The 14,005-nt window shown below is 38.4% G+C and overlaps 2 protein-coding genes and 1 long non-coding RNA gene across 3 annotated transcripts in view; 1 reads left to right on the plus strand and 2 right to left on the minus strand.

The window, feature by feature from the left end:
* The window catches only part of LOC117653659, a 58,550-nt gene extending 56,894 nt beyond the window's left edge, over positions 1-1,656 (minus strand). Inside the window, exon 1 of the mRNA XM_034399465.1 lies at positions 1,611-1,656. Coding sequence (XP_034255356.1) covers positions 1,611-1,641 — 31 coding nt within the window. The 5' untranslated portion in view covers positions 1,642-1,656. The remainder of the gene's footprint in view (positions 1-1,610) is intronic.
* A 16-nt stretch (positions 1,657-1,672) lies between these two features.
* LOC117653588 lies at positions 1,673-3,838 on the plus strand. Its single transcript, XR_004588239.1, has 4 exons — positions 1,673-2,101; positions 2,519-2,611; positions 2,904-3,022; positions 3,723-3,838. It is a non-coding gene; the product is annotated as an uncharacterized LOC117653588 (long non-coding RNA).
* A 580-nt stretch (positions 3,839-4,418) lies between these two features.
* Positions 4,419-6,398, minus strand: LOC117653660. The gene is made up of 5 exons (XM_034399466.1): positions 6,191-6,398; positions 5,046-6,115; positions 4,891-4,966; positions 4,648-4,813; positions 4,419-4,545 (listed from the first exon to the last, which is right to left on the minus strand). Exons 1-5 carry the CDS (start codon positions 6,396-6,398, stop codon positions 4,419-4,421), a joined length of 1,647 nt encoding a protein of 548 aa, XP_034255357.1.
* Positions 6,399-14,005: the final 7,607 nt, after the last annotated feature.

Raw genomic sequence — 14,005 nt, forward strand, 5'->3', positions numbered from 1 at the left:
GAGGGGGTATGCGGGAACAAGACACTCTGTGCGGATATGGTCTTGGAGGGGTCCTACCGTCTCAAAAACATTTTTTACCCCGCAAAATATCCACGCGTTGGCCGTTTACGGCCTAAAATAGGGAAAATAGTCAAAATGTCCCACTTTAGGGTTCGTGTTCACATTTAGGGGACTTGACGGTAACTTCTCCTTGATGAGCCACTTATGACCTGCCTGTGCAAGTAAGTTCTCATGCCAGTTGCCAGTGTGTGACCATCAGACATACATTGATACATTGATACATTGCTTTTGCATGTTACAGCGAATCAAGACGTTTTCAAGGCTCTCTGCAGTACCTTCTCCATTTATTTGTTCTATTTTTCCATTTGGTTGAACTAACATTTATTTGTTTATCTTTATCATCATTTATTTGATGTATGTGCTATTTGATGATCTTTATCATCTTTATTTCTATAATGTAACTTATGTAAGTAATATTTATTTGATTGATAAGATTGATTGATAAGATTGATCCCCCTCCCCCTCCCCCCTTGAAAAAAGGAAACGACCTCAGCCTTCTAGTTGTTCTCGTCTGAGTCGTGTGTGTCTGGTGCGCGTCTAAGTCATGGAATACAATGAGAGTGCTACGAATACGTGTCCGTCCCAACAGGGGAAAACTGTTGTAATCCACGATGGCTACCATTTTTATGTATAAAGATCTATCCCATCCAAGAAAAGACTACAGCTAAAGTGCGTCCACTACGTTAAGAAGAAAAACGGCTGCCATGTGCGTGCAACTTGCGATCTGGATTTCAAGGACGTGGAACTGTCTAAAAGTCTACTCTATGTAGAATGAAGGGGGGTCTGGGGGCGGGGCCCCCCAGCATGCAACAAGTTAGAAGTAGCCGACGATGGACTAGCTATTGCCTGCCGAAGGCAGGCTAGCGCCGCAGGCCAAGGTAGGTACGCCAGGCGCGGATTGGAGGAACAGGCCGCGAGACATCGCGAAGCCTGTTACGACAAGACGCGGTCTGGCGTAAACCTACCTTGTAGTTGCGGACATAATGGCTGCAAAACACTAACCCTACACTGTTAAAAAAAATGTCGTTCCTCAACGACTTCTAAGTCGTTGAATTTCGTTACGACTCAGATTATTTTTAAACAATCATATTGTAGGGTTGTTGTCGTTCTGGTACGAAATTTTTGTTTGACAACAAAATATTTGTGTGAGTTGCTCCAGACCTCATCAGCCTCTCACTTGTTTCAACTATATTGTTCAAGAACGACAAAATAGCTTAGGCACGAGAAATATTGTTCACCAACAACTCATCATCGTACATAAACAATCTCATCATCAGTGCTCATTGGTCATCATCTCCCTCTAATCTGCCAGAACCATGTCGTCCAACAACAACAGAATTTGCTCAGAAACAAAAAGCATCGTTCAATAACAGCCAATATCGTTACATATCATAGACTCTTATCATGATCTGAGTCAACGCAACTTTCTCGTTCAGTAACGGAAGGTTTGCTTGAATACGAAAAGCTTCGTTAACAGACTACTTATTCGTCAATAAATTAAAAGTTTCCATGGATTTACTAAAAATCCAGGATAATGGTTTTACACTTACCTCCTGAGAGCAGGTCATTCCTAGTTCTCATTGACCAAGGTTCCTTAGGGCACTTAGAGATGAATCCGCCATTTTAGTGGTTTGCATTTACAATAAGTGGGGCTTAGCCTAAATGGAAGTCTGAAAGAAGCCTATTTAACCCCTCTATGATGCAAGCCCCAAACAAATACAAAAAGCTTTTGGCAATCCATGTTGTTGAAACTAATAAAATATAAGAGCGTGAAAACATTGCTATGCCTGAATGATTTCTAACTAGAACACGAAAGAATTGGGATCTATTTCTGCTTTCTTCTTGGGTTTAAACAACTGTTGATTGACAGGTCGCCATGTTTTGCATGTACAATGTGCAATGGCAATATGATTTTGTGTTGTGGGTGCTGGTTTTCTCATATACTTTGTGCGCTCAGCTGTATTTCTCATACAACCCGTCATCGCAGCGTTTCTCAAATCTCGTCTGCTACAGAAAGCGACGAAAGCGTCCAACAAGTCAGGTCAGAAGGCTTATCTTTTCGTAAGATAATTTAAAAAAATAAGTTCTGTTAAAAGAATGAATTTTTCCCAGCTGTGCTTTTGAATAGAAAACCAAGTTTCCTGCTTTTTTGTTTATTTATAGTAATGCATTGTCTCCTTGTGTGTCCTGCTTCATAAACTCTTCAACTTTGGACACTTGAATTTAAATTGTAGCAGTATAATCTCTTGTTCTTTCCTGATGTCGATTTTTCACGATGTTACATGTGGCGATTAGTCGCATTACAATATAAGTTCTAATGTATTGGTTGGCCCCAATTTGCACATTTTTGATCCAGACAGCTGAGTCTGAGCATTTTGCTTTGCTTTGGAAACGAATGAATCATGGTTGAATGAGTGAATTATTCTGGTGTTGATTGATGGCCTTTCTCTGTTTTCAGACAGTGAAGAAAGGTTTGAGAACATTGGAGAACAGCAGCACAAGGACTCCATCGGTGGATGTAAGCAGGGCGGCAGGATGATGCAGTTTAAAGGTTCGCACCATCATTTCTAGCTTTAATGGTATCAGACATTGATAGACAGATAGAAATCACATTTTCTTGTGGCAGTCAGCCTTATGTTAGGTCTCAGACCCCTCATTGGTTGTCTAAATAAATGTGAAATTTCCTAGATCCCTTTATCTGAGTGAATATTGACAAACTGCTAAGCAGCATTAATAATTTGTAGCTCTTGGTTTCTTCGCTGTCACTTGGCAATCCAGCCTTTTGCTATCAAACAAGCTGATTTGTTCTCTTTGTTCACCAGTCATTATTGTTCTGTTCGCAGGAATATTCAGCCTGCGAATCACTGGTCCATCAGCACTCCTTCATTAGTCATGAATTGTCTGAATTAATGCATGAACTATGCTTTCTACTGCGGGCCAACTGAAGACCTTCAATTTTCAGGTATACTTAACATAATGTCTAATATGCATTGCAATTAACTGAAGTGAGATCATGCTTTCATTAGGGATGAATGAAATTGGTAGCAGACACATAATTTCTCTCCAATCCAGTCAAATATTTTTCATCTTTTGCTTTGGCTGAAATTTTCTCGCGTTTATATAAATAAGTTAGCTAATCTGTTTTCTTAACCAATTTTCTCACAATTCCACACATTATTTCTTGTTATAAGTAGGGTTTGTAGAAAACTAGTATGGTATGCTGTACTGAAAATGCCACATTATTGTCAAATACTTTAATGCATTTTGAACCAACGTGCCACTTGAGATTGCTTTCCACATCACTCACCAGCAAAGAGGGATAAAATACGTTGAATTGGAGTTAAATAAAAGTGTGAAAACAGGAATCTAGTGGAATAGCAACACTTACCAACTAGGTGAAACTAATAGTCTAATGAATAGATATTGAAGTAAATTGGAATGCTTAATATTTCATGGGAAACTTTTAACAATAATATTGTAACAGAAAAAGAATTCTTTAGACACATAATCAAGTTTTGCCTTCTGCACTAAATTAACTGGTTGATTAGATGGTTTTGTTAAGCATACTGTATCTGTCTTTGTTTTTTTTTTTTTTTTTTTCATAGAAAAGAAACCACCTGCCTGCTTGTGAGTGTAGCTTTCGTCCTTTTCTTATTTTGCAGAGACTGTGCACTGCTGTTGTGGAACAAGATTGGTGATAGCATATCCAGTTGAGCATTTCTTTTGGAATCAATTTGTTTTAGTTATAAATGGTTGTACTACAGGGGTTAAGAGAGAGAAAATAAAATACTGTATACCTTACAAAATGATTGTGTTTTATTTTGAAATGGCCTGACAATGTTGTAACATTTGAGAACAGTTAAATCAAAGAACTTGTTGCACATTAATTTGGTCCTATTTTTAATCAGTTCAGCAACTTTTTCTTTTTGAGAGAATTATGTCAAACACAAACTACTATTTATATCTAATTCTACTGATAGCTTGACAAATCATCTATCATATTGATGATAAAAAAGAAAAGTTTGACTTAGCAAATGATTTACTTCTTTACCTTTAAAACCCATGTAAGTTAAGAAAAGACATGTTCATACTGCAGTAACTTGAATAATGGCTTAACTGTGGACAATAATTACTTCAAACAGCAGTGAAAAGCAAAATAACAATGATTAGCCACTTGGCCAGTAAAATAACTTAAACAAGAGAAACAGCTGTAGAGATTCAAAGAAATTCAACCAGAGGGTAAACACATAAAATCATCAACCCAATTTACAATTAATCAGCAGTGAAACATGGTATGTAACATTGCAAAATAGATAAAATTTACAATCTATTAATACATGGGAACACATTTTGACAAATCAATCATCCGCCTCCTTGTACTCCAGAACTTTGTTCTGAAGCTTCACTACTTTCTCATTGGATTTTTTTGTGATACTTGGAGTCAAGCATTTAGTGCCCTTAGATGGGTTTATTTGAGCAATAACTCTAAACAAGAGAAAGAAAGAACACAAACATTAAAAAAAAAATTAAATAGAAAACAGTTTAAATCCTTTTTTCTGGTATAGAGTGGTGGTAGGTTTTTCTCACCTTTGAGTAAAGCACAGAAGGCATGACAGGCCAGGAGGGAAGAAAATATTGAAGACAAAAAATGACATAAACAGAAGGGAGAAAGCATCTTGAATGTTCTTGCCAGCTGCCACCAGAGTGTTGTCCACAAAGAAATAAACTTTGTCATTGTCATACAAAGAATCTCCTGTACGCAATAAAGAGAGTATGAAAATTATAATAATGATCTAAACTAATACATGTGCAATTAAGTATAAAACTTACCAGCTATTACAAGAACAGGAGTTTTTTCAGCTGGAAGAGGAGAGTACGTCTTCATGTCTTCCCAACTGCTTGTCTTCTGAAAGAATAAAACAAAAATTGTGAAACAACTCTTGTGAATTACTTGCTTTACTAGTAATATTTTACATACTACTGACCTCAGTAAATCTGACCAACAACTGAATATCATCTCCAAAGTGTTCTACAAGCATCAGCAGGAGTCCAGCCAGTCTGGCAAAGGCACACCCCTGCTTTTCACTGCGTTCCATTTTGCGCTTTGCTAGGGCAAGGCTCTTAGACTTAGTAGCTAGGTACTCATAAACATTATCAGCTTCTTCAGACATGTAAGTGGAAAGTTTCTCACCAAAGTCAACATCAGTTAACAATTTAAAGTGGGTCTCCATGCCTTTGATTGTGAACAAGAAGGGCCAATCACTCTTTAAACCTGGCATGTTAGAAGGAACGTCTTCATTATCTGCTACATCAGAATCCCGCTGCCTTTTCTTGCCACGTTTCCTTTGAACTTGATCAGGTAAGTCACCATTGATGTGCTTTCTTTGCAGGTAGAATGAGTCTTCCATTTTGCATTTAATAGTCCTCCAGTTCAGATCTTTTTTAGCCAGAGTAGACATATGTTTTAGTTCAGTCATCAATTTGGTTTGGGAAGACTCCGTCTCACCACTTGGCAATGCTGGGCTCCAACTGTTGCACCCGTAAGATTCCTTGATAGCCGGTGCCTGGTTTTCCTTCCCAGTTTTGCTATTAACGGGTCGTCTGTCGTTGTCAAATTTGTTTTTCAGCTGATCTGCTAAACTATCGCTACCATGGTCACTGACAGGCACTGTATCTTTGAAGGATTTGGGATAGAGTTTAACAATACTTTCAGCAACAGTATTAAAATTAGCCCTTTCTAAATTTGGCACAACTTCTCTACAACGGTCCACTATTCGAGCGACCATTTCTTCTCGAGATCGGGGGTCAGCCCTCTTATTGGCTCTGATGGCTTCTCTAACTTTGCTCGGAAAATATGGGCTGTTGACATCAAATGTTGGCATTTTAGGGATCATCACTGAGTTGGCAACATCCATAAGGACTCCCCTACTCATTCCTGATCCGCCAGCTATCTGGTCTGTGTGGAAAACTCGACTCATTCCTGAGGGCCCAGCCATCTGCTGGTCTGCCTGCCCTTCCGTTTGTCGGGTTGTGGTGCTACTCTCACCAGCAGATCCTTCAGGAGAAAAAACAATTTCAGAAGTGACAGAATAAGATAAATTAAATAACTTCACTTATTAATAGTACAAACCATAAGCCTTTTGCCATTCCTCGAAGAGTTCTGATGAGTCAATCAAGTCAAGTTTTTCTTTAAGAATTGCCACTGTTATATGCCGTAAGTCTCTTCCTTTCTTTACTCCTTGACTTTTGAGAAAACTCAGCAAGCCGTCTACTTCATCAGGATTTAAATGTGGCAGAGTGTCGGAGACGCTTCCCTTCAATTCTTGGAAGAAATCCATGTCTGCAAAATGAAAAATAAATTTTGTTAACGGCCTGCATCCAAGTGCCAGTTGAAGGTTAGAGACTCGAAATCTTTTTCGGACCGTGCGCAGCAACGCTTAGGAGAAGAAAACTAACGAAAATCTAAAAACAACAGGACAAGAGCCGGTTAACAGCAAACCAGCTCAGAAATAGATTGACTATGGATGTAAGGCTGGACCCCCTCCGCAAGCACAGAGTCTTGATCCGAATTAAACGATTCGATATAGTAAGTCGGACCATGGTTGAAAACGATTGTGCGTGTAAATAAACTATAAAGTGCACCTACTGAGAAACAGAGATATAATAAATACACACTTTTCTGATTCGAAGTTCACAAAGACACAATCCGATTTCAAACTACTGGGGCACAGAGACAGCGATCACGTGAACCGTTACGATTTACCGCTCTTTACGTAGGGTACGTTCCCTATTCAATTTTCAAACCATCAAATGACCATCTGACCAAATTACAATTGTAAGTTTTGAACCATGTCTGCATGGATGAAATTATATTTCCGAAAAACAAAAATATTCTAGAAATTTAAAATTTGAGTTTCCTTACCTTTTTGCATTAAACAATCATCCCTGGCACTTTATTTTTTAACGACAGTGGCGCCATCGCGCCACGCTTCCACACACTAAACGGAAGTCAGTGAAGCTGCTGGCTGGGCTGTGCTTGCCTCGCTCGGTTCCATTGTGTTTCGGAGGGAAAGGATCTCATTTTTGTCATTTCTGCTCGTAAGCTTTTATTTTTGCATTGAGATTTGCTTAGACGTGTTTCAACTCTCCCAGTTCGTCATTTTGTGCTTGCGGTCAGTTCCTTGGGCATGGTTGTGCAAACAGCCTAACTTGTAAACAAAGTTGTCAAGCTCGCAACCACACTTGCAACCAATTATTTTATTTCTTCAATCCTTGAAGATCTTTGCAGTAGTCTCCGTTATTCGGCATCATTCTGTGTTGTAATTTTGACTTGCGTACTTGATTCCAGGCTTAATCCATCTGCTAGCCTCAATGTTTACTCGATCATTTCATGTCTTGCTTCCTTGACTTCTGTTCTGATTCAACATTCAAGGTATTACATTTGGGTGCAGTTTTCCATGTTTCAAACTGTGCACCTGTTTGTTGTGTCTGTTACATTTATCTTTAAATTAGATGCTGCTTTTTTTCTATATTTTGTTGATTTATTTCTAGGGAATGCAAGTAGATGTAATCCCATCGCCACCTACTCTGCAAAATCTCTTTTGGACTATCAAGGACTTATCGCCAGCCACAATGTTTACTCGATCGTGTCATGTCTTGCTTCTTCGACTTCTTTTTTTATGCAACATTCAAGGTATTACATTTGGATACAGTATTCCATGTTTCAATCAGTGCATCTATGTGCTTTTACATTTATCTATAAATTAGTTTTTTCTATATTTTGTTGATTTATTTCTAGGGAATGCATGTAGATTGTGATCACATCTCCACCTCTGCAAAATCTCTTTTGGACTATCAAGGACTTATCAAAGATTACTCCAGGTAATTACCAACACACTGATATTCATGTTTTTGTTTTTACCAAATTTTCCTCAGTTTAAGTTTTAAAATCTCTCAACAGGGTCATTACAAAATGGAAGTCTCCATTGATGTGTGGAGGTCAAGAGCAACCTGCAACTCTATAAGAAACTGTGCTCTAATAGACCTACTCAGCGTTTTGTCACCAGAGGCAATCATTAGCACCATTAGCACCATTCTTATTATCGGTGGAGTTGAACTCAACCCAGGACCATTTCCGTGCAATCTTTGCCCAATAGTTCCACAGACAGTGGCAAGCAGTATTCGACATCAGCATTCCCATGCAGAGAAGGATCCAAATTTCATGTACCAGTGCCCTGTCCTTGGTTGCGTCTTGGAAACTAAATCTTACAATGTTTTGGATAATCATGTGTCTACTTGCCATCGTCAAGAGCGCCATGTTGACCCAGAAGCAAATCATCGGTACCACTGTGAAATTGAGGCGGATGAGAAGATCTGTACTTTCTCATGTACGTCTTTGTGGGTTCATGTGCAGCATCTTTATCAACATCTTGAGTCTGGCACTGAGGTGACTTGCCCTTTGAGTGGATGTGACAGAGTGTTTAAGAAGAAAGGAACCTTTCAAGGGCACTTGTCCAGTTATCATCCTGGTTGGCGGGATGAGGGTGTTTCTAAGAAAGACACTGCAGACTTACCAGGAGTGAATGAAGCAATGGACTGTGACCTGCCCATTCCTACTGAAGGGCAAACAATTCAAGATCACAGTTCAACAGATAATATTGAAGAAGACCAAGAAAATTTGCAAGAGGACTGTAGTAGCAGTGATGAACACATCTTATTGAATGATGATTTATTTCTGGACACAATTGGTATATTTTATTTAGATTTGTATGCTGATAAAACTCTGGCCCAAGCTGTCATTCAGGGCATTTGTGGTCAAATATCAACTCTGACCCAAATTGCTCATGCCAGAATGAAAACAGTTTTAACAAAATCACTGCAAGATTTAGGACTTGAAGATGACCAAATTAATCTTATATCTAACAAAGTCCTTACTGCTGATTTGCTTCACTCAGCCCATCACAAAAATATGCCAGGTCCATCAATGACAAGTCATTACCTCAGGAAAAGATACTTTGAGAAGAGATTCCACTTTTTTGAACCTACAGAAGTTCCTCTTGATCCAGAAGATCCAGACAGTGACAAAAAACTACAATTTGTTTCTATTAAGAGAAGTCTGTCTGTTCTACTTAATGATCCTTCTATTGTGAAAGAAGTTAAAGCATCATTTTCCAGGCCAGCTGATGACAACACTGTATCTGACTACCAGGATGGTTCTCTTTTTAAATCTGAAAATCATCCTCAGAAAGAAATTCAGCTACTGCTCTATCAAGATTCTTATAACCCTGCATTAAATGTTTTGGGCTCTGCAAAAAATAAGTATAAACAACTTGTTATGTATTTCACAATTGGAAATCTGAAGCCATATCTTCGATCGAAGATTAAATCCAAACATCTTGTTCTCATTTGTCGAGAATCAATATTTAAAGCTGTTGGCAGTGCTAAATGTCTTGAAAAAGTCATGGTTGATCTCAAAGATTTAGAGCAAGATGGTGTCATGTTTCAAGAAGAAAACATTAAAGTTGTTGTCGAATTTATGTTGGGCGACAGTCTTGGTCAGCACCTCATCGGAGGCTTTATCGAATCATTTTCAGGAAGGTATTTTTGTCGGTTTTGTCCTATTAAAGGGATTGAATTTCGAGCTGACCCAACATTGGTAAAACCACAAAGAACCATTGAAGAATACAATGCTTGTGTCTTGAAAGCTAAACTTACTGGAGAAAATTCAAAAGGAATCAAGAGTGGTTGTGAGCTCAATGTATTGAAATATTTTCATGCAGTAAGTCATCTTCCTCCCTGCAAAGGACATGACTTGGATGAAGGATGCATTTCATGGGATTTAGCTGGCATTATTGCCAGATTTGTAGACAAGAAATGGTTTACATATGATTTGTTTAATGACAGAATCAGGAATTTTACATGCAAAGGGATTGATAGTACTAACAAGCCAGCAGCTGTAAACAAGAATGGCAAAAAGCTTGGAGGACATGCAGTCCAGAACTGGACCTTGCTGAGGTAATGATTCAACCATCTAAATTTTTAAATTATCCTTAATATTTTTGTTTGAACTATGAATTTAACTGTTCTAATACGCTATGAATGTGTTAACATATTTTTATTTTATATTGCAGACTCTTTCCCATAATTATTGGGGACCTGATTCAAGACTTTGAAGACCCAGGGTGGCAGCTGTACCTACAGCTCAAGGAAATCAGTGAGCATGTTAGCGTCCCATTTTACAAGAAGCGTGAAATTCCATACATTAGGGATGTTCTTCTGCCTGCCTATTTCCTTTTGAGAGCGGAAGTGCTGTGCCAAATTATTTGCAACCTGAGGCCCAAACACCACTTCCTCTGTCATTACTGGTAAAGCCCATTATTCTCTTTTTTGGTTTTCCCTACCTTATTTTGATGAACACTTGTCTTATGTATTATATTGGCCTTTCAGTGATCTTCTCCTCAAGTATGGACCACTGCTGTTTTTATGGACTATGCCTTTTGAACAGGCTCACAAATTCTTCAAAGATGTAATGCGCCATGGAAAGAACTTTATAAACCCTGAGTTCACCTGTGCTGAGAGGTACCAAATGAAATTTGCGTACGACACCTTGAAGCCTCTGTTTGAAGATGTCCTCTCAGTGACAAAACCAAAGGAGCTATCTATTGCCTCATTCTCTGGCAGATTGGCACTGTTCCTATCCAGTCTGAATCTTACTGGCTGGCATGTCTCCCCATGCATCAGTATAAACCATGGCATTACCTATCAGAAAAGAGATGTTCTTCTGTTCTCAAAAGAGGGGAACTGTATGACAATTGGCGTCTTAGAAGTTATTGCATTCAAAGAAAAAGATGTCGTATTTATTCTGGAGAACAAAAAGGCTATGTATAACCCAATCCTTGGAATATATGAAATCAGCATGGATCATGTTGGAGATTACATGAGCGTCTCACCAGGTGCATTGGTTTATCCTGTACCTCAACCAATTTATCTCATGAGGGGTAAAAGTGTGTTCAGCTTGAAGCACAAAATCAGTGATGTAACTGATTCTTAGGTGTTAACCTCTTGTGCATAGTAAGTTGGTGATTCTAATTTTATCTTAAATAGGACTCTTTTATATAGCCCAAATAGAGAAATGTACTTTAAATTTGGTGTTCCACTAGTGATAAGGTTTGAGAGCTATTTAGTATTTGAAGTTAAAAACAATGTATTTTCCCCTATAATTTATATTAAATCTTAAGTGAGACACCATTAATAATTTAATATGATTATGATTTTTCTCAAACTAAATTTTTAAACTCAAGCAACTGCCAAGCAATATTGTAACAATACATCAAAATAAATAAATACAATGTCTTGGTGAAAAGAAAGATACACAGAGGTCAGTTTCACTATAAACTCTATTTCACTTGTTGCAGGAAGAATATGCTGAAGCTAGACATGCACGAGCAAAGCCAAATCAAGGAAGCAACAGGGTAGACAGTGCAGTGAGGAAAGTCCACCACTCCGCCTATGCAGTATCTGAAACAGATGGAATTACTTTCTAAGCAATATGGAAGTGCTATTGATAAGAATCTGTACTAAGTTTTTTAATGATTTTTGAAAAAATACATTTAGAGGTATTTATTTTGATGTTTTTGATTTTCATGTCCGTACTGAGAAAAATAGCATTCCATACAAATTATTTATTTAGGTTCTGATATGTAAGCCAGCAATAGTATTATTAACTTGTAAGCAGCTTGCGGTTGCAAGCAGTCAACGTGTGGTCTGAGACCAGACAGCACCAGAAACTTTCACCACAAACGGCAATTGCAACACGAATAGTAGAAAGGAGTGAGAATGCAACTCGATGCTGATGTTTATCAGATTGAGGAAATGTACTGAAAGTATTTCTTTCATATACAAATACTTAAACATCAACCCAGAAAAAGAAATAAAACTATTAAGAAGTTTTCAAATAATAAGTTAGGATTTTAAAAGTTACAATTTTACCTTTACATCAATACTTGAAGCAGAAAGGATAAGCAGCAAAGTTGTAACGCAGGCAGGTTAAGTGCAGACACCAGGAAGCAGCTTAATGAACTATCAGCAGAGTGCGAGCAGCTATGCATTCCTATCAACACCTGGACCTGGAACATAAATCATATTCTAAGTGACACTGAAACACAAACCAGTTACATAAGTCCTGTCATTCAGATTCCCACTGGTTCACACACTTCTGCCTCCAGCAAGGCTATGACGAAGCCAGCACTACGAGCACAACAAATACAAACACACTAAACGAATGCCTGCTTTGATCAGTGCGTATAAAAGGGTTGGGGTTATGGTGCAGGTAAGTTGTGAATCAAACAGCAGATCAAAACGAAACAGCAATCAAAGGCTCAAGCTGAAAAATAAGATCACATTTTCTGAAGTATGATACGCGAATTGAGTGACATTTAGGGATAATATTTTTGCCTGTCACAAGTCACAATGTAAACAAAGTCTGCGTCTGCTACAGGGAGCTCACGAATGAACTCGCTCGACAGGAAAACTCCGAGCCATTCGTTACGTTTCCAACGTTCTACATCGCAGGACACTCTTCAAAATTTATTCTGAAGGGATTAATTCGTATGAGAGAACCGGCAATGAAGTTAAAATCACTAAAGTCGCTGCACTGGGGAGCAGACTGGTTTGCAAGAAGGGAAAGGGGAGTGGCGGGGGTAAAAAACACTAAGTCGGTGGGTATCCGGAAGTTCACAGCCTTCTAGATCCACACAACACAAAACACGTTCCGTGTAATTTGTCATACACTACAATCAAAAGTGGGGTGGGTTTAACGAAAAGGCCAATGTTTTGAATGTAGTCAAACAAACCCTCGCGTTGGCTGTGTTGTTTAATGGTTATCGTGTTGAGTATCATTATCTGGGGATTACTGCCTCACATTAAGTGAAATCCATGACGATTTCTTCATGATTAGTGTTGATGTCTTTCTCGGGATATCATTAGTTTGTTCCTGCACCTGTCTCCTAAGCAACTAGTTGCTTGAGCTCAGCACAACCAAGATGACTTAATCAAACAATCCGAGGGGTGATCCCCTGTAAAATTTTGTGTACAAAGATTGTGTGAATGTGCAAGAATGTGCAAGATTTCTGGCGTTATTGTCACACATGTTGCCTACTTACAGGCGTTTTCCCCACCTGAATGTGGGAATGTGGTCAAAATTTTTACAATGAATGTGGGAAACTGTTCCCCCCTCGAAACAATCCCTATCCGGCTTTTCGTGTGAGTACTTTTAACTCTTTCTAACCTAACCAGGCTAGTTGGATCAAACTGTGAAACAAGTAGTGTTTGATGTAACTGTCAAGCTTTAATTAACCCCCTATGTCATTTTCTGGGGCACAGCAAGTCCTTCTGCAGCAGTAACTCTGCCCCAGTAAACTATTGGTTTGTCTTTTCTACTCTAAGAATAGTAGCGTTTAACATACTCTGGTGTTAACAAGAACTTCCCTTAATTTATTTTTTAAAACTAGTATCTGGTATTTTCAGTATGAGGTGAGAAATATCATTTCAAAACGAAAAATGTTGTTTCAAAATGAGAAATGTCGTTTCAAAACGAGAAATGTCATCTCAAAACAAAATTGTCGTAGTTGTAAAGTTATAACAGTTTGGTTAACTTTTTGACGGCAGTTTTGCTTTGAAACTGGAAGTGTTGTTTTAAAACGATAAAACTCGTAGTTTTGGATGGGTGCTTTGTGCAACAACTCTATTCGTTGGAAAACAAAAGTATCGTTTCAGTACAACATAGCATTAGTTTTGGATCCAAAGGAAAATAATTGTGCTCGAGCAAGAATGTCGTTTCAAAACAAGTTTGTTGTCATTCGAAGAATATCTCGTCCCAAACCATTACGACAAAGTTGTCAATTGACAATCATGTTGTTGGAAAATTTGTCGTAACTGAACGACTTTT

This window comes from Thrips palmi, unplaced genomic scaffold (assembly GCF_012932325.1).
Source record: "Thrips palmi isolate BJ-2018 unplaced genomic scaffold, TpBJ-2018v1 HiC_scaffold_8, whole genome shotgun sequence".
Taxonomy (NCBI): Eukaryota; Metazoa; Arthropoda; class Insecta; order Thysanoptera; family Thripidae; genus Thrips; species Thrips palmi.

Bases quoted from the DNA above. Each gene is read 5' to 3' on its own strand.
- LOC117653660 (XM_034399466.1), bottom strand. From the start codon at position 6,398: ATGGATTTCTTCCAAGAATTGAAGGGAAGCGTCTCCGACACTCTGCCA. The intron at 6,116-6,190 runs GTTTGTACTATT...TTTCTCCTGAAG, and splicing joins GGAATGGCAAAAGGCTTATG to GATCTGCTGGTGAGAGTAGC. The intron at 4,546-4,647 runs GTGAGAAAAACC...TCTCTTGTTTAG, and splicing joins CTTCTGTGCTTTACTCAAAG to AGTTATTGCTCAAATAAACC.